The 26,790-nt window shown below is 41.4% G+C and overlaps 2 protein-coding genes across 5 annotated transcripts in view; one reads left to right on the top strand and one right to left on the bottom strand.

Moving 5' to 3' along the window:
- The window catches only part of MED14 (mediator complex subunit 14), a 74,502-nt gene extending 56,970 nt beyond the window's left edge, over window positions 1-17,532 (bottom strand). For 2 of the 3 annotated variants that reach the window (XM_053917037.2, XM_053917039.2), the window contains exons 1-3: window positions 17,029-17,498; window positions 10,701-10,727; window positions 7,936-8,041 (exon numbers count right to left, since the gene is read on the bottom strand). In XM_053917037.2, the coding sequence (XP_053773012.1) occupies window positions 7,936-8,041; window positions 10,701-10,727; window positions 17,029-17,243 (348 nt within the window). In that variant the 5' untranslated portion in view covers window positions 17,244-17,498. Of the gene's footprint in view, window positions 1-7,935; window positions 8,042-10,700; window positions 10,728-17,028 lie in introns of all 3 variants that reach the window. The other variant, XM_053917038.2, reaches the window with a different exon arrangement.
- A 155-nt stretch (window positions 17,533-17,687) lies between these two features.
- Window positions 17,688-26,790, top strand: part of USP9X (ubiquitin specific peptidase 9 X-linked) — a 408,004-nt gene continuing 398,901 nt past the window's right edge. For both annotated transcript variants that reach the window (XM_053917035.1, XM_053917034.1), the window contains exon 1: window positions 17,688-17,817. The gene's annotated coding sequence lies outside the window, so the exon portion shown is untranslated. The remainder of the gene's footprint in view (window positions 17,818-26,790) is intronic.

The raw sequence follows: 26,790 nt of genomic DNA, 5'->3' as shown, positions 1-26,790 counted from the left end.
CAGAAGGGCTTACACTGACCCTCACAACACACACACTTGATGTATGAAAATGCTTGCAAAGCGCTAGGAGGATGGACATGCCTGTCTTTTCTACCTTGCCATGGTGGTTTAGATTCCACGCCCCAAGACCAGTCTTCTTTTTTTCCTGCTAGCAATGGCCTAATAAACCCTTTCTTTTAAAAAGACTTTCAGTTAAAATTTCTATTTAATAGTTGGTAATGAAGTGTGGATTCCTGGACCCAGACTGCCTTGGTCTCAATTTTAGCTCTGCAATTTACTAACCCTACAAATTTGGGTAAGTTACTTAATCCCTCTGTGCCTCAGTTTTTTCAACTGTAAAACAGAGATAATTTCCAACCTCGTAGGTTGTTCTGAGAATTGGAACAGTGCCTAGAACATGGAAACATTCAATAAACATTGCCTGTTATGAGATCTAGGTCAACTTAATGCCCAATATGGAGATCCTTCCCATTATTTCCCTACTTAGTGCATTTCATAAGGGCACATGAACTAGTAGAGCTCTTCACAGAGCTGAAACCTGTAAGGTCTGTCCGAAAAAAGTCCAGGCATTGTTAATAATGAGAATGGTTTGCGCAACATCGATGTAACCTGGCAGCCAAGGAGAGTGAACTAAAATGCACATGTGTGAACAGTGACAACTTCACTGTACTAGTCAGTGGGGGCGGTAGATGCCACTGAGTGAGCATGTGCACTGTATGGCCACCGCATTCAATATGACTGAGTGAGTAGAGCAACAAATCTGCATCAAATTTTGCAAATTTGAACATTCTTCCATGGAAACTATTAGGATGATTCAGAGGGCTGCAGCTATGAGCAACTGGTGATGGGCAGCTTCAACACAACAACGTGCCTCCTCATGCATCATGTCTCGTGCAGTTTTTTCCCAAATCATCAAACTGCCTGAAGCAGGGTGCGGCCAAGAGGAGGGCCCCAGGAAGGGATTTGTAATGGGGTCCAGAGCTCCAGGTGTCCAGGAAATATGAGAAAAATGTGTGTAGGATGTCCTCACCCCCACAGGCCTGAGCCAGGGGAGATGGGACACATGGAACAGGGCCATTCAGAGCTGTTTTGGGTAGCAACAGCTTTGCAGCTAACCCCTGGCACGGTCATTTAACATATCTATAACCTTTAACTGGTTTCATAGATATGTTAAATAGCTGTGACCATGCTTTGAGCCAGGAGGATGGGACCAAATTCCACCCCAGATGGGACTGGGAAGTAACTCCCCCTGTTTACAGGGCCTGCGTGAGCGCTTGGAGATGACTGTCTCCATGCCACGGGGCCACACCTGCCCAGACTTACTATGGCAGCCCAGTAAAGCTGGAAGAATAGGGAATGCTGGCAGGTGTAACTGATTGTAGGAGGAGTCGGAAATGGGGCTGCAAAGGAAGGTGGGCGCTGGGATTTAAACCTAGGCCCGGCAGCCATAAAAAGGGGGTAGACCACGCGGCTCCGAAGTAAAAAAAAAAAAAAAAAAAGAGACCTCGCGGCTCTGAAGTAAATAGGGGGCCACACGGTTCTGGAGTGAATAGGAGGACCAAGAGGTTCTGAAGCAAGTAGATAGGAAGAGGTCCATGTGGTTCTGAAGTAAAGGAAGAGAGAACCACGAGGTTCTGAGGGGAAAGGAAGAGGGCCACATGGTTCTGAAATGGGGAAAAGGACCACACGGTTCTGAAGGAGAGTAGAGAGGACCACGAGGCTTTGGAGTGCTTCTTCTTGCCACGCGGCTTAGGCAGCAGGAGAGACTTTGCCGGGAAGAAAAGGGGAGAAAGGACTCTTGCTGGTGGGCCATGAGAAGGTGCCGCATGGTTTGGATTAACTGGAGATCGCAGCAGCCACGCAGCTGATGGTGCCGGGAGCCTGAATCACAGACTTCTACTTCTTTTCCTGAGACACGGTATCCCGGACTGGGCACAGGGAGAGGGAAGGACTGTGCATCTGTGGGTATTCTAAAGGACTTTAGTATCTTATTGAAGACATTAGGTCATTACTCTAAGTCTGTGTAACTTTTAAATAAATAATTCCTTTCCTTTTCACCAGTCTCTGGCATTGAGAGACATCTTTCCTCTGGCGGCGGGCATTTCGAACCTAGCAGGTGGGCGTGGGGAGAAGGAACCTCCAGAGACAGAAAAGGGGAATCCTTTCTGTAATAATTTATCGTGAACCACCCCCCCCCCCCCCCCGCTTGCTCTGTAAAACGCCCAGGTGACTCAGCCTCCCTACAGCCCAAACTTGACACCCTGCTGGCACCCTTTTGGCTTTTAGCAAAAGTAAAATCACCCTTGAAAGGGAAGAGATTGCAGATAGTTGATGAGATTCAGGAAAACACGAGAGGGCAGATGATGGCAAATGGGAGAACTGTGTGATGTCCCAAGGTGCCCACTGAGTGCTCAATGGCTAAGGCGTCGCTGCCCTATGTAGAATATTTCTTGTGTCTTGTATCTTCTTCAATAAACGTCTCTATTTTTTCGTATTACATGGCTGGATACCTTCTGGACAGACCTTATATTTCCTTGAAACTTTTATCTTCTACTTCTATTCTGGAACAATACTTAGTCTTGATAGGGGACTCAAGAGTTGGAAATTTTTAGCTTAAGGTAAAAAGTTATAAGTCTAGCAAGTAATGTATATGTTAAAGCTTTTGTTTCAGAAACTACAGATAAGGCCTGTCCTGGCTCCTGGGAAAACAGCTGACCTTCTGGGGCACTGCTAAAGATTACCGCCTGGGGACAACTGGAGGCATCCAGACCTTTGTGTTCCAGGGAGAGCGAGAAGACCACCAACCCCTAGGAACAGCTAACTGCCCAGGACAGGAATGTTGCAACTTCTTTCACCTAATCATCCCTGAATTTCAAAGCCCTCACTGCACCTTGTTTATTCCCTGTTATAAAAAGTCTGGCCTGGAAAGAGAAGGGAAGATGGTCTGTTAGGGTATGAGCCCACCATCTTCTCAGATAGCCGGGCATCTGAATAAAGCACCCATAAAGATTCAATCACTGTCATTGCTTATTGGGTTTGGTATCGACAGGCAGCATGAATGCCAGTCTTTTCTGGTTTCAGTCTCTCACGACCTTCAAAAAGGGGATGCCCAACCTATCTGCAAGCTAAACATTCCACATCACTTCAATTAGTCTTCACGTCTCCAAATTCCTGACTTGCCATCTTTGTCCCACTGCCTAAAAATGCTCCTGTACCAGTGGCCAACTTAAAATATGGTATCCAGAATTAATACTACATCATGCACACAAAATGCCCTACATTTTCTCAGCATTTCCATACTCATTTTATTATCTGATTTTCACAAGTCCAGGAAATAGACAAAACCAGATAATTACCATCACCTTAGAGATAAGAAAACTGACGCTTAGGTTAAGACACTTGCCCAAAGAAAATTAATTATCAGAGAAGCTGGAACCAAAAAATGTTTTTTCTAACTCTTCATTAGATCAGCAAAACCCAGTACAAGTGTTACCTTCCATGACTAGTAAAGGGGACCAAAGTTTTGCCACTCCGAAATATACTTTCTGGGATATTTTAAGCTGGTTATTTTTAAGAAACAATAGACTCAAAAAGAATCTTTGCTCCTCCTCCTCACCTACCTAAAGGAATTCAGATGAAAAAAAACCCCGGTTTAAAGGAAGGGAGCATCACCTTAGCATAGCAATATAAAGTAAATGTGGCAGACAGAGAAAAATTAGGTAGATCCTATTAGCTGGACTCCCCTGTGCCCGCCCCATTGTTTCTGGGTGGCCCGGCAAGAATGGCAAGAATTTGTTTACCATGTTTGCTCTTTCTCTGCTACCTGTAAATTGCCTGCTTTCACTTTGAAATACCACACCCCTGCCTCCCTCTCTTCAGTCGGAAATGGCATATAAGGTGCATCCTCAAATCTCATATTCTTATGGAACTTCCATATGTACATGTGTAATAAATTTGGATATTTTCACCTATTAATCTCTCATGTTATTCTGATTATTTTAGCCTAATCAGAAGAACTTAGAAAGCTGGGAGGAGCATTTTTTGCACCCTCACACTAGTAAAATGGATTTTTATCACTGCCACCAACACTAACTTCTTATTAGAAGCCACAGCTAACACATAGCAAGCTTGGAGACAACTAAAAGGCCTTGATCTCTTCTTGTTCATGACTCTCTAACAGGCAAGATCCACTTTCCCATCCTAACTTAGAGCAGAACTGGAATCTGTCTAATTTTAACATATTTATAACCATCCTGAATCCTGCTTCTCTCAACTTCTGAACTGGTTTTTACTCAGATTTAGGTCATCCCAAATCTCCCTTCACTCAGGACAGTGTAAAAATGCTTATCAGACTAAAGCCAAGGCAAAGAATAGCAAAGACCTCCCTCAAAGAAAACATTCATCAGCCCTAGCAGGGTGCCACCGTTTATCCAGCCCAAGTCCCTCCACCTTAAACATGGGTAATCAATAAAACACTCTAAACCACCTTGCTCAACTCAAAATATACTAGCGTCAGCTATATTCCTTTGACTTAGAAATCAAATAAATAAAGATTAAAACTTTAGCTTTGAGTAACTTATTAGTGAATCCATATAGGTCCCTAATGATCAGCATGTTCTTCGTTTTAAGTACTTCACATACCAGCTGTTAATATGGCTAGTAATCTTTACATTTTTAAATTTAAATTCTATTTCTCAATTACAGTGTATATCCAGTACTATTTCATATTAGTTTCAGCTGTACTTGACAAGACAATCATATACTTTACAAAGTATTCCCCCAATTCCTGTAAAATTTAACTGAGTACCAGACAGATATTTCTCTAAGAAATATTTACAAATGACCAAAAGCACATGAAAAGATGTTCAATATCATTGGTCATGAGAGAAATGCAAAAAAACCACGACGAGATGCCCATCACACCTAGTAGAACAGCTAGAATCAAAATGTCAGACAAATAGTGACACGGAGAAATTGGAACCCTCATACATCGCTGGTGGGACAGCCATTTTGGAAAACAGTTTGGCAGTTCCTCATATGATTAAAAAGAATTACTATATGACCCAGCAATTCCGCTGCTAGGTATATACCCAAGAGAAATAAAAACCTATGTCCGCACAGAAACCTGTATAAGAACGTTTACAGCAACACTATTCATAAGAGCCCAAAACTGGAAATAACCTAAATGGCCATTAACTGATGAATGGATAAACAAAATCCATACAATTCAGGTATAAAAACAAATGAAGTAGTACATGTTACAATGTAAATGAACCTTGAAAAACATGCTAAGTAAAAGAAGCTAGTTACAAAGACCACATGATTTCATTTTTTTTTTTATGATTCCATTTATATGAAATGTTCAGAATAGACAAATCTATAGACAGAGTAGATTACTGCTTGCTTAGGGCTAGGGGCAGGTACTTGCGGGTGATAGTTAAAAGGGCGAAGATTTAATTTTTGAGGCGATGAAAATGTTCTAAAATTGACTGTGGTGATGGTTGTACTATCTGTGAATATACTAAACACCACTGAATTGTGCACTTTAAATGGGTGGATGGTATGGTATGTAAACTGTATCTCAATAAAGCTGTTTTTTAAAAAGCTCTACAAGAATGTGAGAGACATTTTCTTTTTCTTAGATAAAATATTATCCAGACTGTTTTACCATTAGTCAGAGTTCTATAAACTGTGTATTTATACACTCAGCTAAACATGTACTATGTCTGGCATGGCTAAAGATCATTATCCATTAAGTACCTCTAAAGAGGTCAGTTAAATCAGGGGTGTCAAACTCATTTTCACCGGGGGCCATATCAGCCTCCTGGTTGCCTTCAAAGGGCCAAATGTAATTTTAGGACTGAATAAATGTAACTACTCCTTAACAGTTAAGCGAGAGTTCAGCGCTGCCACCGGGTAGAAAAACAAGGTGCCAGGCTGGATAAAATGAGGTGGAGAGCCAGATTTGGCCCAAGGGCCTTGTGTTTGCCACCTGTGAGTTAAATAATCATTAGGTTGAGAACAGAAGTGTCAAAACATGAATAATCCTCTAATTCTCCAGCTGATGAACTTTATCTTTGACATAAACACATCTGTATCTGCATTCACAAAACATAAACACTAGAACTTTATATAAATTTAATGAGACTTCATTAGAATGACTTATTTGAATAGCCAATTCAAAAAACAAACTAACACTATGAATTAATAAGAGATGAATGCAATATGGCTCAATATCAAAACCAAGAGTTTTGGTTTTTGTTTGATATAATGTTACTGAAGCACAACTCTGTAGTATCAAACAGGAAAGTTAAATACCCATGGTATAATTTGGGATTTAACACCAGATTTGAAAAATTGAATACTTGGATTTGATACACTTCACTAATACCTAACTTCTCACTGAAAGTTTGAACATCTTTAAGAAAAGACTACCCCATCCCTGTCCCAGTAGCTCAGTTGGTTAGAGCATCATCCTGATAAACCAAGGTTGCGGGTTCGATCCCTGGTCAGGGCACATACAAGATTCAACCAATGAATGCATAAATAAATAAAACAACAAATCAATGTTTCTCCCTCTAAAATCAATTTTTTAAACAAACAATAAAAAAGAAACCTAACTGTGTTGTAGATTTCTTTCTGAATATGCAAACCCCAATAGATTTGCAAATATAAAATTACTATAAAAGTATTTCTAATTTAGTTTCTCAGGGTGGCAAAAATAAATTTATTATGGTATCTCTATAATGGGTAGCTGCTAATTTTAATTATCCAGGAAGCATGATAAACTTAAAAGAATTTTTAAATGACTTGAATATAATTTAACCAAAATAAAGTTTTTCTGATTTCACATATAAAAATAAAAAAATTTTAATGTCATTATATAACTGAATGAAAAAAAAAGAATTTTTGCATCAATATCAAACTTAGAGAATCTACCCCATCCCCCACTTTCCAAATATAAGAAACAGTGGCTAGGAGGCTACTTGCCCTAGGAGGCTCTAGGCCCTTTGAAACCTGGGCCTAGAGAGCTGACCTCAATTAAAGTGGGTAAATGCTCTCATTATTTTAGGACTTTACTTTTTTTTATGACAATTACTCTGCCCTTTCCAATATGAACTCCCATTTATCTCATTATAAGTGACTGAAGCAAAATAGGAAGGAATAATTGTGCATCTCATGTGTTAACTCCGCAACATCCTCCCCCAAGTTATGAGCTCAATAGGCTAACACAAGATCCCTCCTGATGTCTTTCCTCTGAACACTTCTTGAAAATAACTTAAAACTTTTTTTGGAAGGGGGGAGGCAGGTTTCAGCATCTTTGCTAAAGCATCTTTGGTATGCTTCACTAGATGCCATTCCTTTGAATTCAAATGTGATTCGACAGTCAAAAAACTATGAGTTTCTTGACAGCAGGAGCTATGCCTCCTTATTCAAGTCTCCACCCACCACATCCCACAACCTGTGCTCAATAAATGTTTGTAGAATTAGCAGATGAATAAACAAACAAAAAAACAGATAAATGTTGTCATCTGCTCTGTGACAGTGAAGAACCCATTTAATCTCTAGGAATCTTATTGTTTCCTCATCTGTAAAATAACAAAATACTGACTTTGTCATACTCACAGGGTTGTCAAGAATCAATAGACAAAATAGGCAAAAATTAACTACTTCCCCCCTAATTCAAGTCTCCTAATTAATGCCTTCTAGTGTAATGATGTCTTCAGATATTGCCTACTCTTCTTTCTGTCCGTAACAAATACTAAGCTTCTAAAGAAATATATATTATCACAAGAAATATGATTACTCACATAAGTAATGCCTCCCAAAACAAATCACCAGATACGTTAAAGTTAAAATTAGAAACTGTGTCTATTCCAAGTTAACATTCCACAAAGTTATTTTATATAAAATAAAATCAAAAGTTCAACTCACCGCACATTTTTCCACTTTGCCAGCATTATTAGCCCATTTTACTAAAGCTAGTAATCGAACAAAGAGTTGACGTGTCCGGCTAGCAAACTGCACTATTTCTATTTTCCTATAAAATAAAACAATTATTAATGAACCAACAGATTAAAAGTGCATTTCACAATTTATTTCATCTGAGCTAAAGTATGACTCGATCTTTGTTTAAGAGCATTACAACAAAATGAACCACCTAGAATATTTATCTAACTACTTATATAGTCAAATTTTGTACCATCTGCATATGCTTTGTTTTTCACCTCACAGTAATAAATCCAAAAGAATGTTTTAGCAACAAATCACTTATTAAAAATTAATTTTATATTGTAATAAAAGTTGTTTACTAAAATATACTAAATTCACAGATGTAAAGTTACTATACAGAAGTTAACAGGGTCACATAGGGGACCAAATAAGGAGTTATAAATTTCATAATTGAAATTATGAGTTATGAATTAGCAACCTTTTTGGTAAAAGGAATTAAAATAGAGCTTGAAATTATATTATTTCTACAATAGCAAGGGCACAATTCATATTTTGCAAGGGCATGATTTTAAAAATTAGGTAATAAAAGAACTTAACTATGTAACTCTTTATTAAACTAACTTAAATGATAAACTTAGATATTAAATTAGCCAACCAAAGAAGGTAAGTTGGGTACTAAGAATAAAAACTAGAAGGTCTGTCCATATTTATTTTTATTCTATACTCACTACAATGCTTCTTCTCCCAATACTTATTCATCATTATTTTTATCATCTCCTTATAAAGTCTTTATCTTATCAAACAATGTGTTAGCTAGACCTCTTGATTTCCTGTCATCTAAAAAACTGATAGTCATACCTTTCATGGCTCACCTTAAGACACTAAAAAAAACATTCAACAGGCCATGACAACAGCAGGGACTGAACAGGACACACCAACCTCCCTCCAAGTGGCTTTTGACCTATTAATCTTAGTACTGCTGTTCAATGATCTACAGATCCAGTCCACATCTCTGCATCTCCCCAACACCAATATCATGATACCAAAATAAAATTTTTGCTGAAGTATAATCCTGACTGAAGACTACAGAATGTAACTCCTATCGAGAGCATGTATAGCCCACAAACAACCTGATAGTCTGCCTTCAGGGTCAGCCAGTAATAATATCAAGAAGACAGAGACAGTTATGACTCTGCCAGTGTCTGTGAAGGATCTTAAGAGATAAAATAAGTAGAGCCTCAACACAAGAGGGGGACACAATAAAAATATTACATGTGAATTATGGTCTCGCAGCCACCTCAGTGCTAGGACCCTCAGTACTGTCACTCCAACTCAGGGATGGCTTACAGAGGACGAGAGGTCTCTGCTTCTCTTCCAGAAGAATTATATTTGTATGTTATCAATTTGGTTTCCCAAATGAGCTCCTCTACTGGAAAGAAAAGAAGACACCCCACTTTGCAAACTATTTTAAGACTTTTTTTTTTTTTTTGACACTATGCTGTCTCAAGTGATAGGTTTTCCAGAGCCCGGTTTCCCTTCTTACCCAAAAGTCGACAGCACAAACCCTGACTTTTTCATTTTCTTCCTTTAAAATTGACCAACCAAACCATAACACAGGCATGCTTCAATTGTCTCTTCCACCTCCACCTTTTTGATCTATGTCTAATTCTATCAGAAAGGTCAGTTGGGGGTAGGGGTAGAGTGTTGTCATTAATAAGTGCTAAAATCCTCCCTAGTAACTTAGTATTTAAAAAAAATCAGCCCTGGCAGGTGAGCCTCACTTGGCTGGAGCATCATCCTGTGAAGTAGAAGGTCACAGGTTCAATTCCCAGTTAGGTTCAATCCCTGGTCAGGATACATGCCTAAATTGTGCTTTAGTCCCTGTAGGGGCACGTACAAGAGGCAGCCAATCAATGCTTCTCTCTCACATCAATGTTTCTCCCCTTCTCTCCCTCCTTTCCCCTCTTCTCTAAAATCAATAAACATGTCCTCGGGTGAGGATTTAAAAAAAGAAGTAATTTCACTGGATATAGAGTTCTAGATTAGCAGCTTTCAAGAAAAAGAAAAAAATCAACCAAGGAGCGTAAGTAGTGCCAAAGATATAGACAGTTAAGTAGCCTATGCTGTAGCCATAATTTAAATCTTAATTATACAGTTTCTTTGAAACCTTAATTTGTCTTGCTCATCTGGACTATGGAAACATAATAGTGTTTAGTTATACCTTAAGCCCCAAACTCCAACTGAATCAAAATTCCCTCAATTATAAAACAGTAATTGCACTAGGCAAATGTTAATTCTCTAAAGAAATCTAACAGCATCATTGTAGCAAATGGTAAATTAGCAGCCAACTTTCCACAGTCAGTCTACTCCTCAGTTTCTTCCATTAAGTTCTGAATCTTCTACTTGCACATCTTCCTATGCCCCTCAGGGACTTAATTCAGTCAGTGACTCAATAAAGGTTTCTAGAACCTAAAGTCCAGAGTTGGTTGCACACCAAAAATTGTCAAGGATGAGGAAATTACAAACAAATAATGTGGAAAAAAATCACCCTAGGCATTCTGGACCTAGGTTTCTGACCCATCACCCATGCCCACACACACTCTCTCTCTCTCTCTCTCTCACACACACCCACACCCACACCCACACACTCTCTCTCTCTCTCTCTCTCTCTCTCACACTCTCTCTCTTTCTCTCTCTCTCATAGATATATCAACAGAGACACAGATTTAAGGATTTTTCATACTCACCTTTCCACATCAGATTTCCTTGGCAGTCTAAAAAGAAATAAAACAAAAGAAATTGACTAAATATATGTATATCTTCATCAAAATGTAAGTCTTTACTTTGATTCTATTGACTTTGACCTTATTGTTTCAGAAAAATTAGATAAATAGCCACTACAAGCTTGTGTGGCTACCGACTCTTTTTTTAATTTTATGAGTTTCCAGCAATATGGTTATAAGGGAAAAACCAACAAAGAAAAACCAACATTTATCTCCTTTCCAAATGCTTCAAAAGGTACTGCATGAACCTCAGGCATTTAAAATGCCTGAGTCTTACATTAGCACACTATAGCAGAGAGTCAGAGAAAATATTCTTTTAGGACCAAAATGGTCACAGATGCAGAGTACTACTTAGTTGCCAGTCTCCCCATATCCAGCGGAACCTTGCTTTCAAGCCGCAATCCTTCCCTGTTTTGTTATGGTGGGCAAAAGTGGAAGCTGAGCACATAAAAGGGCCAGTGTCAGCAAAGGTTGTACAGTAATTATGATGTTGCAGGTGGTTAGATGTAAATGATTTATATTACCTTTAAACAGCTCCAGTAGTTTTTTTCTTTCTTTCTTTTTTGCTAGTTCTGCAGAACTGATAGCTAGCAGCCAATGTCACCATTTCCCCTGACAAATAATGCCATATGACACTCTCACATCTACTGTGCTTTTACAAAGGTCCTGATCTGCTTCCTGAATCGTCATATTCTGTAAACCTCTATCCCATGGTTCAAGACTCAACTCTAAAGCCTCCCCTAGTATTTAATCGTTCTCGAAGAATACACACCAAGACCCTTAGATCCTCTTCTCTTAACCACATGTCACAGGTGCAGAAAAACTAAGACCAACTCCAAAGATTCAAAGTACAAGGAAGGAAAACTATTAAAATGAGCTTTGGCTTATAGTTGCCTACAATTCTCACGGTAGACAGTGGTATGGACGCTGAAGATATCATCCAAATAATAAAGGAAATTAGGTAGGAGCTGGAAGGACCAGCAAGACCAGAGGATGAAGCAGAAATAAAGGCTTTACTGTGAGACTGAAAGAAAAAGCAGCTGTCAAGTTCCTCTACCTGGGAAAGTTCCTGAGATCACTCCTTGAGAAGACACAATCCTTGTTCTCAAGGGACAGAGAGAGTTGGAATCATGGGCATAAGAGAGAGAGAGAAACAGAGTAGATCCTTTGGGGATAGAAAAAACAGGAACCATTGTTCCAGCTCTTCCTACCTGCCCCAGGGGCCCTGAAAGGATCATCTCATGTTAGAGGTGGTACCATTTCAGGGACAAAAAACAGGCTTTGCGGTCTGTATCCCTTTTCCCAAAATTCCTCCTAATCTATTTAAAACTCCTTTATTGAAAACAAATTCACCATTTGGGGCAAAAGCCTTAAAATGCTAATTTTTGGAAATGGTAAGTCACAGGAACTTATTTATATGTAAGGGTGGTTAGGTTTACATGACTGAGATTCCAGCATTTTCTGATTTTAATTTAAAGAGGTTTTAAAAAGAACAGACGCTAAATCCCTAAGCAGTCAAGGCAGCCCTGGCTGGTGTGGCTCAGTGGATTGAGTGCCAGCCAGCAAACCAGAAAGTCGCCAGTTTGATTACCGGTTGGGGCACATGCCTGAGTTGCCACTTGGGTCCCCTGATGGCGCAGGGTGAGAGGCAACCGATCAATGCTTCTCTCCCTTTCTCCTTCCCTTCCCCCCACCTCTAAAAATGAATAAAATCTTCTTTTAAAAAAAGTCAAGGTAGAATGTAAACTCTAAAATGAGAGCATGTATGTTGAAGGAGGGAGTGTGGCAGAAGCAGGCAGTGTATGAGCAAAGAAAAAAAAAAATCTGGGGCCAAAAACAAACCACCTAAAATGCCAAGGCTGTCCTTTTTTTCTTTTGATAGTTCACAGACAAGCATCAAATGTGGCAGAAATAAGACTCTTATAAAGTGTATAAGAATACTGGTTTTACATTATTAATACATTTATCCTGACAGTTTATACCTGGAACACGGAAAAACACATAATTTAGGAACTTCCAAGGTAGGTCCCTAAACTAATTTTGGTTACCACAAAGCAAGAAAGAAAGATGTTATTTTGTATATACCTGTCAAGAGCAACAGTGGATCTTCCCATAAAATTTTCAATGGTCTACAATGACAATTCTAAAAATTAGTTCATTGATGTAGTAAATCAATAAATAATTAGTTAAACCTTGACTACGTGCCAGGCATTGTTCTAGGCCCTGTTTAAAGTAGCAAACAAACCAAAATCCCTGTCCTCACTGAGCTTCCGGTGGGGAGGAGACAGACAATAAATAATGTCTGGTGGCAGTAAGTGCTTACAGAAAAACAAGGCAGTGAGTAAAGAAGGAAAGAATGAAGAGGCAGAGGGCTTTTCATGGATAGTCAGCGAAAGTCTTTCTGATAAGTTATATCTGAACAAAGATCTAAAGGAAATGAGAAAGCAAACCACACAGAATTCTAGAAGAGCGAAGGCTCTAAGGGAGGAGTATGCCTGGCACTATCTAGAAACATCAAGAGGGTCAAGTGGCTGAAAAAGAATTAAGCAGGGAGGAGAGTATTGGGAAATGAAGTTAAAGAGATAAGGGAGAGAAGACACAGATCATGTAAGGCCTTAGAGCTAAGGTGACCACACGTCCTGGTTTGCCCAAGATAGTTTCAGTTCATGACTGTTGCTTCGATATTATTACTAACACCACCATCTTTCATGCTCCAAAGTGTCCTGATTTCCAACTAGAAATAAAAGGCATCCAACTGGAAAGGAGAAGGTAAAATTGTCATTATTCACAGATGATATGATATTGTACATAGGAAACCCTAAAGACCCCGCAAAAAAACCTACTAGATCTAATAAATGAACTTGGCAAAGTGGCAGAATACAAAGTTAATATTCAGAAATCAGTGGCATTTTTATATGCCAATAATGAGCTATCAGAAAGAGAAATTAAGAAAACAATTCCATTTACTATTGCAACAACAACAAAAAATAATAAAGACACCTAGCAATAAATTTAACCAAGGAAGTAAAAGACCTGTACTTGGAAAGTTACAGGACATTGAAGAAACTGAGGAAGATACAAAAAAGTGGAAGCATATATCTTGTTCATGGACTGGAAGAATTAACATCATTAAAATGTCCATACTTTCCAAAGCAACCTATAGATTCAAAGCAATTCCTATAAAAACACCAATGATGTATTTCACAGATCTAAAACAAATATTCCAAAAATTTATGTATCTCCTTGGGCAAGGGAAACAAAGGAAAAAATAAACAAATGAGACTACATCAAACTAAAAAGCTTTTTTTGTGTGTGCAGCAAAATAAACCATCAACAAAACAAAAAGGGAACCCACTGAATGGGTGAACATTATTTGCCAATGATACATCTGATAAGGGCTTAATTTCCAAAATATATAAAGAACTTATACAATTCAACACCAAGAAGACAAACACCATAGTTACAAAATGGGCAAAGGACCTGAACAGATACGTCTCCAAAGAGGACATACAGATGGCCAATAGACATGAAAACATGTTCAACATCACTAATCACCACAGAGATGCAAATTAAAACTACATTGAGATACCACCTCACACCTGTCAGATGGCTGTCATCAATGAATCAACAAACAGGTATTGTCCAGGATGTGGAGAAAGGGGAACCCTTTTGCACTGATGGGGGGAATGCAGATTGGTGCAGCCACTATGGAAAGCAGTATGGAGATAGCTCAAAAAATTAAAACTGCCTTTTGACCCAGCAATCCCACTTCCGGGAATATATCCTAAGAAATCTGTAAACTAATTCGAAAGACTATATGCATTCCCATGTTCATTGCAGCATTATTTACAATAGCCAAGATTTGGAATCAGCCCAAGTGTCCACTAGTAGATGAGTGGATAAAAAAGCTGCGGTACATTTACACAACAGAAAACTACACAGTGTAAAAAAGAAGGAAATCTTACCTTTTGTGACAGGATGGATGGACCTGGAGATTATTATGCTAAGTGAAATAAGCCAGACAGAGAAAGACAAATACCATATGATTTCACTTATATGTGGAATCTTATGAACAAAATAAAGTAACTGACAAAAATAGAAACAGAGGCATGGACACATGGAACAGACTGACAGCTGTCAGTGGGGAGGGGGAGGGGGACCAAATGAAAGAAGGTGAAGGGATTAACCAAAAACCATATATACATAACAAGTAGACACAACCGAGTGCTGATAGCCAAAGGGAAAAGGGGGTGGGGGACTAGGTGGAGGTGAGCAAAGTGAGGGAAAATGAGGGATGGAAAGAGACTTTGCTTGGGGAGGTGGGCCCATGATGCAGTGTGCAGATGTTTTACTGAGGTGTACTCTCAACCTGTATAGTTTTGCAAACCAATGTCACCCCAATAAATTCAGTTTTTTTTAAAAAGTGTCCTGATTTTGACGACAAATTTTATGGTCACCCAACAAATAGGTGACTATAAAAACTTCTACTCCAAGTGAGATGGAGAACCACTGGAGGGTTGTAAGCAGGTTTAAAAGGACCACCCTGGCTATTTTTTTGAGGAAAAACTGTAGAGGGAAAGGGAAGCAGTACAGATACCAGTTAGCAGACTACTTAAGTAACACTGGCAAAGGAATAACACATGATGGAAATGTTGAAAAGTGGTCAGATTCTGAAGTCAGAGATGGCTTGCTTTTATACTGGGTGTGGGGCTAGAAAAAAGAGGAGCCAGAAATTATTCCAATAGTTTTGACCTAAGTAACCATAGAAAGAATGGAGATACTATTTAGTGAGATAGGAAAGGTTTGGGGGGATTGAGTGGAAGCAGGAATTTGGTTCTGGACTTGGTACACTTAAATGCCTACTAGGGATTTAAATGTAGGCATCTGGTTATAGAGTTTGGAGTTCAGTGGAGAGGTCTATAATTGGAGATATAAGTGTGGGAATCATCATCATATAAAGGATATGGGACTAAAATTATATACTTATTCTACAGTCATAAAATAAATGTTTCTCTCTTCATAACTAAGCCCTAAAATAGTAAGAACACCACAATGTGTTCAATGAATTTCTACAAATGCCTATGGAAAAGTTATACAAATTATACCATCACCGGTAACAGTAGTTTTTAACACATTTACGTAATTAAACATAGGAAACGTGGCCTTCACATACATGAAATTTTCTCATGGACACTCTTGGATTTTTATGAAATCCAACGATAAATGATGCAGAGAAGTATGTTACTACAATAATCTCTAATCATGACAGCTACTTAAGTGTCTCATCAAACAAGGGTAGACTTTTTTCTGTCCCATTCAATAAAGTAGTGTATTAAAATTGAGTGAGAATGATGTTTTAAAGGAATAAGAGAAATCTTTTCAAATTCTTTTAGCCATCTGCAAACAAATATTTTAAGTCTCTAGTAACAAATTACTATGACACTTTACAGCCTAATATCTATATACTATTATTTCTATTGAAAACACTGATCTAGAGTCCAGCAACACAAAAAAACACAAAAAGTAATAATTCTTACTTTTTCTGAACCTGGAGTAAAACACATAAAACAGTAATTAAAGTATATATACCCCAAATTTTACAGTGCCTCTTCTTCACACACTAAAAATCATTAGTGTATTCTGATCCTATTCTGAAGCGATTAAACCCTAATCATGTCCCATGGCATTTCATGGGTAACTTGGTGATTTATAAATTCCCCTCATACTCCTAGAAACAGTAACAGCAGGCCAATTACAAAAAATCTTTTACTTACACTAAATGCGTTAAGATTTCAAATGTTCCAGAAAAAAATTGAAATCCAAAATTCTGGATTATTTTATATACATCTCCCGAGTTCAAACTTAAAAGCAATTACGACCCACATTCAAGATGCTGTAAAACAGATTTCCCATCTTTGGGATTTTTTTTTTTAAAGCTCGAGTATTATATATTCCTAAGCCCTAATCTTGAGCTTTGGACTAAAAAGCTTCCAGCCAAGAAATCAATAAGAGTTCTGCTGGCAACTTGAACAAAAATCTCAAAGATGAGATTTCCAAGGCAAGTCTAACAACATGTATAATTAACTAGTCTAGGTTGCTTCTCCAGAAAGACTACAAATGCAAAGCTTCTCCACCTCCGCTAAACCTCAGGAGCTCAGATATTGTAGAGTAAGCAGCCCCGCAGAGAAGCGAAAACAGCAACCTCTAGAGGAAAGAGAGGTGTAAACCTCTCTCAGCAGCTTGGGCGGGAAGGGGGAAGCTGGGGAGCAGGCATGGGTTTCGCAGCACTTACAGATCCGTCAACACCATAAGCTCCGAGTAGGCCCGGTGCAGTAGAAATTCGATGAGGGTGCTCAGCCGGTAGCCAGGGCTAGCCGCAGCGGCAGCAGCCGCCGCCACGGCGGCTCCAGGCGGCGGCGGCGCCGGGGCTGACGCGGGGCCGCCGCTGCCTCCGCCACCGCCTCCGGGCGGGACCAGCTGGTGGTTCTCCAGCTGTACTGGGGCCATTGCGGCGCAGGGTAGGGCTAGGCGCAGCGGCCCTATAGCCTCCGGAGCGCTCGCTCACCGCGCCGAACTGGGCACTACCCGAGTCCGCCGCCTACCGCCAGAGCGCCTCTGAACAGGAAGCCCTGCGCCGGACGCGGAGGCCCGCCCCCATGTAGTGAGAAGCGCGCCAGCCCCAGGGACTGGAGCGAGGGGCGGGGGGGAGGGCGGGGAAGCGGGACAGCTGCCGCAGAGGAGGTGCGCGTCTGCCACGGATCAGAGTCTGTTTGGCCAGGCAGCCGCAGCAACCATATTGACGGCCCAAAGCGGAAGTCGATAGGCAAAACGGAAGGGGAACCTGCAGGGGGACTTCCGACAACAACCTAACCGTTTCAACCGATGGTGGGGGCGCCCGAACGCTCAAGGGTACATTCAGTGGGGCGGGGCCGGCGCGCGGGCCGGAATAACGGAAGCCGGGCTGCGCGCCACCGGAAGCGGTTGTGTGGGAGGAGCCGGCTTCGTCACCGCAGACGTAAATAGTTGCCCCACCCTAGCCATCGCGGTCCTCAGGGTTTAAAAGGCTCCAGTTTGCCTTAAGGTAACTATCCGCGTTTCCCAGTGAGATGCGAATGCGGCAGGGGAGCTTGTCTCCTGGACGTTCGTGAGTTGTGGTTCTGGAATCGCGAAAGAATTGTAACGGCTGCGTACTGTGACTTCTCAGGTCTTTGCAGCTCCCACAGTCTGCTCATGCGCCTGTCGTGGGATAGAAAACGTTTCTGTCATTCTTTTTTTTTTTTACTGTGGGAAAAGATGCGAGAAAATATGATTGGAGGTAGAAGCAGGGCCACTGGCAGAATAACTTCACTTTAATGGAGTTGGATGCATACTGATCTTGTTACCGACCCCTAAATCCCGGCAGGTCTACCACAAAAGAGCCTTTAAATCCTTTCTTGCTGGCTCTCACTCGGTTATTTTCCCTGCTGTTTGCAGTAGGTGTCCTGCCCTAGGGCTTCAGTTCATCTTGTATGTCCTACCGCCACTTTTCTCCCTTTCAAAATCCACGTTTCATATTTTGCTTTCTGCTTTAAAACGGTGATCTCGACCTCACCTGCACGTTGGACTGGGGGGAGGGTCCTCTAAAAAATACTATGCCAGCTCCACAGATTCGACTTTAATTGGTTTGATGTGAGGTCTGGCAGGCGGGATATTTCCCAAGCTTCCTAGGTCATTATAATGTGCAGCTTAAGTTGAAATCCACTGTTAAAAAACCTTCATTGCTGCGACCCCTTTCAAACAGCTTTTTGCAGATTCCTGTCTGTAACTCTCAGGTGTCAGAGACGCTGTTGTTGTCCCTAAAGTTAAAATAGTCTCATTCGTCTCTACCTGTGTAGTCATTCTTGAAGGTCATTCCCTGGTTTTTTAAACGTGTGACCTTCGGAGTGAAATTGCTTACTCCCGCCTTTGGGATCCTAAAGCACATTTACACAGAGTGTCACCGTGGTACTTGTCGAAAGCCATTAGGATTATGTGCAACACCAACAGGTGCAGTTGTTGCAGGGCAGAGACTCATTCGTCCTATACAGGCTACCTCAGGGAACAAACTTTTTTTTTTTTACAAGTTAGCTAGAATTACCATTTCTTGTGCGGTTGTTTTGATTTGTTTTATTGAAGGTTTTCGCCTTCTTTTGAAAGAAAAATCCTGGTGGTTACATACACACCAGGACATGGTGGTTGTACAACATGGTCCTTAAGGTTTGTTCTAACGCTCAGATTCCGATTCTGTGTGATATTGATTGGATTTTAATTCTGCCTTATGAAACACGTACACCATCCCTTTTGGTGTTCATTCTGTTTGGCAGTAAGATTCTACTTACGGAGAGTACAACCACCTTGCAAATAAAAGAAAAAAATGATGGGTGGGTGGGTTGTTTTAGGAAATCACTCCCATCAGATTAGATTTCATTGAAATTTCTGAATTTGAATAGATATCTTTAAAAATTGAAAACTAGTTATTTAAAAGGATGTTCTAAAAGAAAATAAGGTGAAAATACAGGAATAGGACTGTGAGACTTGATATGCTTGAACTGGAGATCAGGCAGCTAACATAAGTGAAATGTCATGTAAGAGTATAGCCACCAGGAAAATATAGTAAGTGCTAGTAGAAGAAATGAGTGGAGGTGCCCTTGGCTGGTGTGGCTCATTGGACTGAGTGCTGGCTTGTGAACCAAAGGGTTGCCAGTTTGGTTCCCAGTGAGGGCACATACCTGGGTTGTGCGCCAGGTCCCCCGTGGGGGGCGTGTGAGAGGCAGCCGAGCATTGATGTTTTTCTCCCTCTCTGTCTCTCCCTTCCCCTCTCTCTAAAAATGAATAAATAAAATTCTTTTTTTAAAAAAAAAAGAAATGAGTGGAGGAAAGAAAACGCTAGGATGTTTGGCTGAGTTACTAAAGAATGACTCACACCCAAAACACTTTTGAAAATAATGTAATTTATAATTTTAAAGCATACAGTACAACATTTGGTACTGTAGTATATGTACATAATTCTTGCACTCACATTTTTCAATTGTTCCTCTATTTGGTCATCACTAGACGCTATCACTATAGCATGATATTTCCTCAGCTATTTAAAAAAAATTTTCAATTACAGTTTATATTGAATATTATTTTGTTCTCAGCTCTTAAATTGACCTAAACACTTTAGATCTTTCATGAAGTCAATCTGATTTCAATTAAAGGAACAAATTTAATTAATTAATTTTAACCAGGTTCATTAGGCTTTTATTATATGTAATCTTTATGTTTCAGAGACAAGTTTCAACCTCCCTTGTTACATAGTATAAAGGTTTTTGGAACCCTGACTGGTGTGGCTCAGTGGATTGAGTGCGGGCCTGCAAACCAAAGGGTTGCTGGTTCTACTCCCAGTCAGGGCACATGCCTGGGCTGTAGGCCAGGTCCACAGTAGAGGGCATTCGAGAGGCAACCACACATTGATGTTTCTCTCCCTCTTTCTTCTTCCCTTCCCCTCTCCCTAAAAATAAATAAGTAAATAACCTTTACACCTTTTTTAAAATGTTTAAAAAACTTTTTAAAAAGATTTTTGGAGTGGGGAAATAAAGGAACAAATTGTAAAATATGGAGCAAAAAAATTTTCTTTTAAGGCCTTTTATTGGAAAAATGAAATTATGATACATATAGTTTATTTTGGAACATACAGCTACCCCTCAGACACAGAGGAGCAGCAGAGGAATTGGAGTGTAGTTTCTTCTTTCTTCTTAGAAGATTAAAATCAATTCCTTTAAAATGGAGAGCAAATGCAAAAGCTGCATTCATTCAACAGATGCTCCTTTAATGAAGTTGAGGGAAGAAACTCACAATATTGTAAGTATGGTTTGACCAACCTAGAAAAAATGAGAACACTTTAATGGCTTTGCGTATTTACACGTGAAGTGAAGTGACTTGGATTTCTTTTAAAATACCTCAGAAAAGAAGTCACGCGATGTAGATGAAGTAAGTTTGGCAGAATGTTGACAAGTTTTAAACCTAATGATGGACACATACTCTGTTCACTATACTCTGTTCTTTCTCTTCTTTCTGTGTGTGAGAACATACATAAAACGAAGTTTTAAAATTGAGGTTGGGTAATCAACTAAAGGCCCAGATCTTTTTTCTTTCCTAATGAACAGCCTTTAAGATATATCTACTCAATCTTTCATATTTTAAAAACATTTTTGTAATTTATAGAGTGTTTAAAACCAACATTTAAAAAAAAAAAAGAAAAGAAAATGCCCTGACTGGTGTGGCTCAGTGAATTGAGTGCCAGCCTGCAAACTGAAGGGTCACTGGTTCGATTCCTAGTCAGGGCACATTTCTGAGTTGTGGACCAGGTCCTTGATTGGGGGTATGTGAGAGGCAACCAGTCAATGTATCTTTCACACATAGATGTTTCTCTCCCTCTCATTCTCCCTCCCTTCCCATCTCTCTAAAAACAGATAAATAAAATTTTTTAAAAATACGAAATTTAAAAAAGAAAACTATAGCCCTAGCTGGTGTGGCTCAGTTGATTTGAGCATCATCCCCAAAACCGAAACGTTGTAGGTTTGATTCCCTATCAGGGCACATGCCTAGGTTGTGGGTTTGGTCCCAGTTCCAGTCCCACCAAGTGCAAGAGGCAACCACTTGATGTTTTTCTCTCCCATTGATGTTTCTCTCCCTCTTTCCCTCCCTTCCCCACTCTCTAGAATCAATGAGCATATCCTCAAGGGGTGGAGGGGAGAGTGTGTGCACACAAGGAAAACTCAATTATAATTTATAAAAGAGACAGAAGCATCAAATATTTTAACAATTTTGCTTTCAGGCTTTTAAATAAGAATGTTTAAAAAAACTTACTCAAATTTATAATCTAAAAAATTTCTAACTATGCTAAAAATCATTATCTTTTTGTTCACTTCACATAGTTACCTTTTTAAAAATTTTGTGGTGAGAACATTTAAGATCTACTCTCTTAGCAACTTTCAAGTACACAATACATGTTAGTTATAGTTATCATGCTATATATTAGATCCCTAAAACTTAAATCATTTTATAACAGGAAGTTTGTATCATTTGGCCAATATCTCTCCATTTTCCCCACCCCCAGCCCCTGGCAACTACCAATCTACTCTTTGTTTCAATGAGTTTGGCTTTTTTAGATTCCACTTATGAGATCATACATTATTTGCCTTTCTATATCTGACTTATTTTATTTAGCATATTGTCCTCAAAGTTTTGTTCGTGTCGTCACAAGTGACAGGGTTTCCTTCTAGGAGAGGGCACTACAATGGCTCTTAAAGGTGTGCCCACAATCTCCTCATGTGAGGAAGATACATCTGTGGGACTAGGACACACCCGTGTGATTGTGCTAAATGACACTGAATTGTACACTTTAAAATCGTTGATTTTATGTTATATGAATTTTATCTGGTTATGAAAGTATATTAAGTTTAATTTTAAAGGGAGTATGAATGGTAAAAGTTATTAAGGGTACAGTAAATGTTGATAGATTTATTTATTTGAAAAGGTATATAAATACCTTGCTGCAAATTATTACATAGGTGATATACCAAAAAAGTAAAATTATATTTCAGTTTTCTCTTTTGTAAAACAACCAAGTAATTCTCTACCTAGATAACAGAAGTTTCTTCTATGACCTATTTAAAAGTCGTAAGACTTATTAAGATCAAATATATTCTTTTTACTTTTTGTACTTCTAAGAAACTCTTGAATAATTGGACAAAAGTTTCTCATTTTTTTAAAGTCCCTAATGAAAGGTTTTCTTAGGCTCCGCCGAGGAATAAATGCCAATCAGCCACAAAATTAGGCAGTACAGAGCTTTATTTGGGGTTCGCACTCTCGGGCGAAATTCTCCGGTCCACAGAGTGGGGGCCGGGGAAGTCGTGCCAAGCAGGGAATATGGCAGGCTTTTATACACCAAAATTCTGATTGGCTCCCCTCGAGGGCTAGGGATTGGTCTCCTGGAACAAAGCCGCGATCCATCATTGGTGGTTCCCCTTGAGCTCCGGCTGCCAGTCGGATATCCCCGCCCATCCTGATATTCTGACATCTTTGATAGGATAAGGGGCGGGCTTAGGTTGCCAGGCGGATATCCCCGCCCATCCTGATATTCTGACATCTTTGATAGGATAAGGGGCGCTGTGTTCCATGTGGCTACTTCCGGCTGTCAGAGGACGTAGAGGGGAGGGGCTAGAGGTTGGCTGTTTCCGGTTTGTCAGGAAGAGGCGAGTAGATTGGGGCCTGAAGCAGCATTTGATTGAAGGCAACCCAGGAGGCTTCGTGGATTCTTTCCTGTAGGAATCTCAGGAAACAGGGGCCAAGCATTAATAGTATGCAGATTATTATGAATGACCCTAGGACCGGGGCTAGGGTGGTAAAGAGTGGGGAACGCTACCGTGGGGTTATTGCTTCTAGAGTGTCTGGGTCTCGGTGTAATTTGTCCCAGAGGTTTTGTACGGTATTAATATTCTCTTCCACTACACCACTGTCATTCACATAGAACCAGCACTGTTCCTGCAGAAAGAAGCATGTTCCCCCTTTTCCTGCCATTAGTAGGTCTAGGGCTCTGCGGTTCTGGAGGGCAACCTGGGCTACTGAAGTTATCTGTCTCTGCAGAGATGCTAGGGAGAGAGCAGAGGCATCTAGGGCCTGTTCTAACTCAGCCCGTAGTTGACGAGTGGTCTGGAGACTGTGTACTAATCCAGCGCTGCCTATTCCAGCTGCTGCCAGGGTTGTGGTGAAAGTTAGACCTACTAGCATGGGCAGGAAGACAGCTCGTTTTTCTCTATGCCTGGTTAATTTATCCCTGAGCTCTCCTTCTCTGTAATGTATAAGCTGTGGGGTCAGCACGGTTGGGAAGCAGGGGAAGGCAGAGGAGGAGTTGATGGTCCGAAGCAGCATCCCATTGCACCAGAAAAACATACCTGGGGGACTGGTGGTGGTTCCCGATACCTGCACAGTCCGGTTGCAGGAGGAGGTGCTTACAGTAGTATAACATACTTGGGGACTGTCCATTAGGTTTTGAAAGAGAGGCACATCTTTTAGGAGAAAAGGTGTTACAGAGTTTGTGACATTGAGAGGAGTTGATATAGGAACGGCAGCAATTGGTGATTGGTCCAGATAAGCGCAGAGAAAACAGTTGCTAATATTACCAATATTAGTAATATTGAATATTTGGATACCTTGGTTGATAAGGGATAACCAAGAGAAGGGAGTGGCCTGTTGTTCGTTTTGTCAGATTAGTGTCTGAAGGGATTGTTCCTGGTCTAGGATGGTGTTAGCCAGTACCATTTTGTTAATTGGTACCAGAACTAGGGTTTGGTATATTTCTAGGGTGCTCTGAGGGTATGAATAGGCAGTGCTTTGGTACAGTTTACCTTTTACCCCCTTCTCCCACCTGCAATCCCATGGATCAGGGATGGTAAACCACCATGGGTGGTAGGTGTTCCACACCCGATATTTACAAGAGTAATAGGGGCACCCCCCGTAGGTATCTGGCTGTTGTCTGCATCTCTCCTCCGTTTGTTCATAAAGGAGGCAGAGGGCATGCCGCCCGCGTGAGGCCGTCCATCCATCTAATCCCCTAAACTGAGATTTTAGTGCGACTAGGGTGACTGGTGCTGAACACCCTGAGGCAGGGTATGTGACTGAGGTAACAGGATGGGAAACAGACGTCCCCTTTGAGATGTATGTCTCACGAACAAAGAATTTCCAGATATATTTTTGTTGTAGTCTAGGAGGGGTCTTTAATAGGCATAGGTGAACGAGAAGGAGGAGAAGGAGGATCTGTAGAGACTTCATCGGGGGAACCCGGTGTTCGAGTAAAGCGGACTCGGGTGTCTCCTATGAGCTGCGCTGACCAATTTTCTGAGGCAGGGGACAGTTTAAGGCAGGAGAGGTGAACCCACGCTGACTGACCTAATAATTTTGCCGCTGTGGGGGTGGTTAGAATAACAATATGGGGGCCTGTCCACTTGGGCTGGAGCAGTCCTGGTTGGAGCTCTTTGAGTAATACCTGACCCCCAGGCTGTAGGAGAGTGGCCAGGCCTGTTTCCAGACACCCCCCTACTGGAGGAAGAACCCTGTCAGCATGTTCACGGAGCAGATGCCGGAGGGGAGAGAGATAGGGCAGATAGGATGCCAGAGGGGGGGTATGTACGGACAGGTTATGGTTAATTAGGAAAGGGCGGCCGTACAGAAGTTCAAAGGGGCTAAGTCCCGTTGGCTCCCGTGGGGCTGCCCGTATTCGAGTGAGGGCCAGAGGGAGCAGAGAGAGCCAGGAATTTCTAGTTTCTAGGGTAAGTTTAGTTAGGTGGGTTTTTAAGATGCCGTTAGCCCGTTCTACTTTACCAGAAGACTGAGGATGATAAGGAATGTACAGCTTCCAGGTTATGCCGAGGGAGGTGGAGGCGTGCTGGACGAGTTGGGAGATGAAGCCTGGGCCATTGTCTGACTGGATAGAGGAGGGCAGTCCAAACCCTGGGATAATGTGGTTGAGGAGGAAGTCAGCTACTATATCCTCTGTTTCTCTTGTCGTGCGGTGGGCTTCAATCCAACCTGAAAATGTGTCGACAAAAGTTAAAAGGTAGCGGAATTTTTTATGGGGAGGCATGTGTGTGAAGTTGACCTGCCAATCCTGTCCTGGGAGGTGTCCGCGTAGTTGATGGCCCGGGACTTGAGGCTTCATTCTCCCCTGGGTGGATGTCTTGGAGCAGGTGGCACATTTAGAATGGACCTCCTTGATGGTTTGGAAAAGAGCAGGATGAAAAAACAAGGGGTCTAGAAACTTCAGCAGAGCTTTTGGACCAGTGTGTAGAGATTGGTGTATTTCAGAAAGAAGTGTAGTGGCCTGTTCTTGGGGCAGGGCTATTTTCCCTTTAAGGAAGATCTACCTTTCATTTCCTGGGTGCCCACCCTGCCGGAGGAGGGTGGAGTACTCCTGGGTAGAGTAGGCTGGGCAAATATCAGTGGTCAGAAAGAGGATAGGGTGTGGCGGGGCATGTGTGGTGAGTTCTCGAGCTGCAGCATCCGCCCAGGCATTGCCATGGGAAACAGGGTCCCGTGAGGCCTGGTGACCCTTACAGTGGACCACTGCTATGGCAGAGGGCAGGTCTGTGGCCTGGAGAAGTTTGGCAATGAGGGAGGCATTGACAATGGGTGAACCTTTGGTAGTGAGGAAGCCCCTTTCCTTCCACAAGGCTGAGTGGCTGTGAACAACTAGGAAAGCATACTTGGAGTCTGTGTAGATGGTAACCTTCTTACCCCGGGCTAGGGTAAGTGCCCGGGTGAGGGCTATGAGTTCAGTTTTCTGAGAGATGGTACCTTCAAGGAGCTTATTAGCTTCAAGGGTTTCGGTCAGAGTTACAACCGCATAAGCTGCCCATCTTCGGCCATCAGCTCTGAGCACCGAACTTCCATCTACAAACAGTGAGATCTGCCTCAGGGAGAGGCTTGCCAGATATACGGTCTAGAGGCCGACTAAGAAAGTCTACTACTTCTGGGCAAGAGTGGGCAAGTTCCATGTCTGTAGTGGGGGTTGGGAGGAGGGTAGCTGGGTTGAGGCGCGGTGAGAGCCGGAAAGACAGGGCCGTCCCCTCGACAAACAGAAGGTGAAATTCCTGTAGACGGGAAGGGCTTAGAAGAGAGAGAGCTCAATCGGATAGCAGGTCTGTAAGGCGATGAGAGGAAAATACAGTAACAGGTTGGCATAGAGTGAGTTTGGGGCTTCCTTCCCGAGTTCTGCCGCGTTCCCCAAAGCCCGGAGGCACGGCTGCCATCCATGTAAGGTAGGGTCAAGCTGTTTTGACAAGTAGGCTACTGGACAGTATGTGGGGCCCACCGGTTGGGCCAAGACTCCAACTGTAATGCCCTGCCTTTAGTCTGTGAATAGGTGGAAAGGACGAGAGGGATTGGGGAGACTGAGGGAGGGGGCCTGTAACAAAGTGTCCCACAGGACAGTAAAGGCTTTTCGCACCAGCTTGGGCAATGTGAGGGGGCCTGCAGGAGTGTCCTTGGCTGCTTC

The sequence above is a fragment of the Desmodus rotundus genome, chromosome X, assembly GCF_022682495.2.
Source record: "Desmodus rotundus isolate HL8 chromosome X, HLdesRot8A.1, whole genome shotgun sequence".
NCBI lineage: Eukaryota > Metazoa > Chordata > Mammalia > Chiroptera > Phyllostomidae > Desmodus > Desmodus rotundus.
Note: the sequence above shows the minus strand (reverse complement) of the source record. Positions and strands in the feature narration are given on the sequence as shown.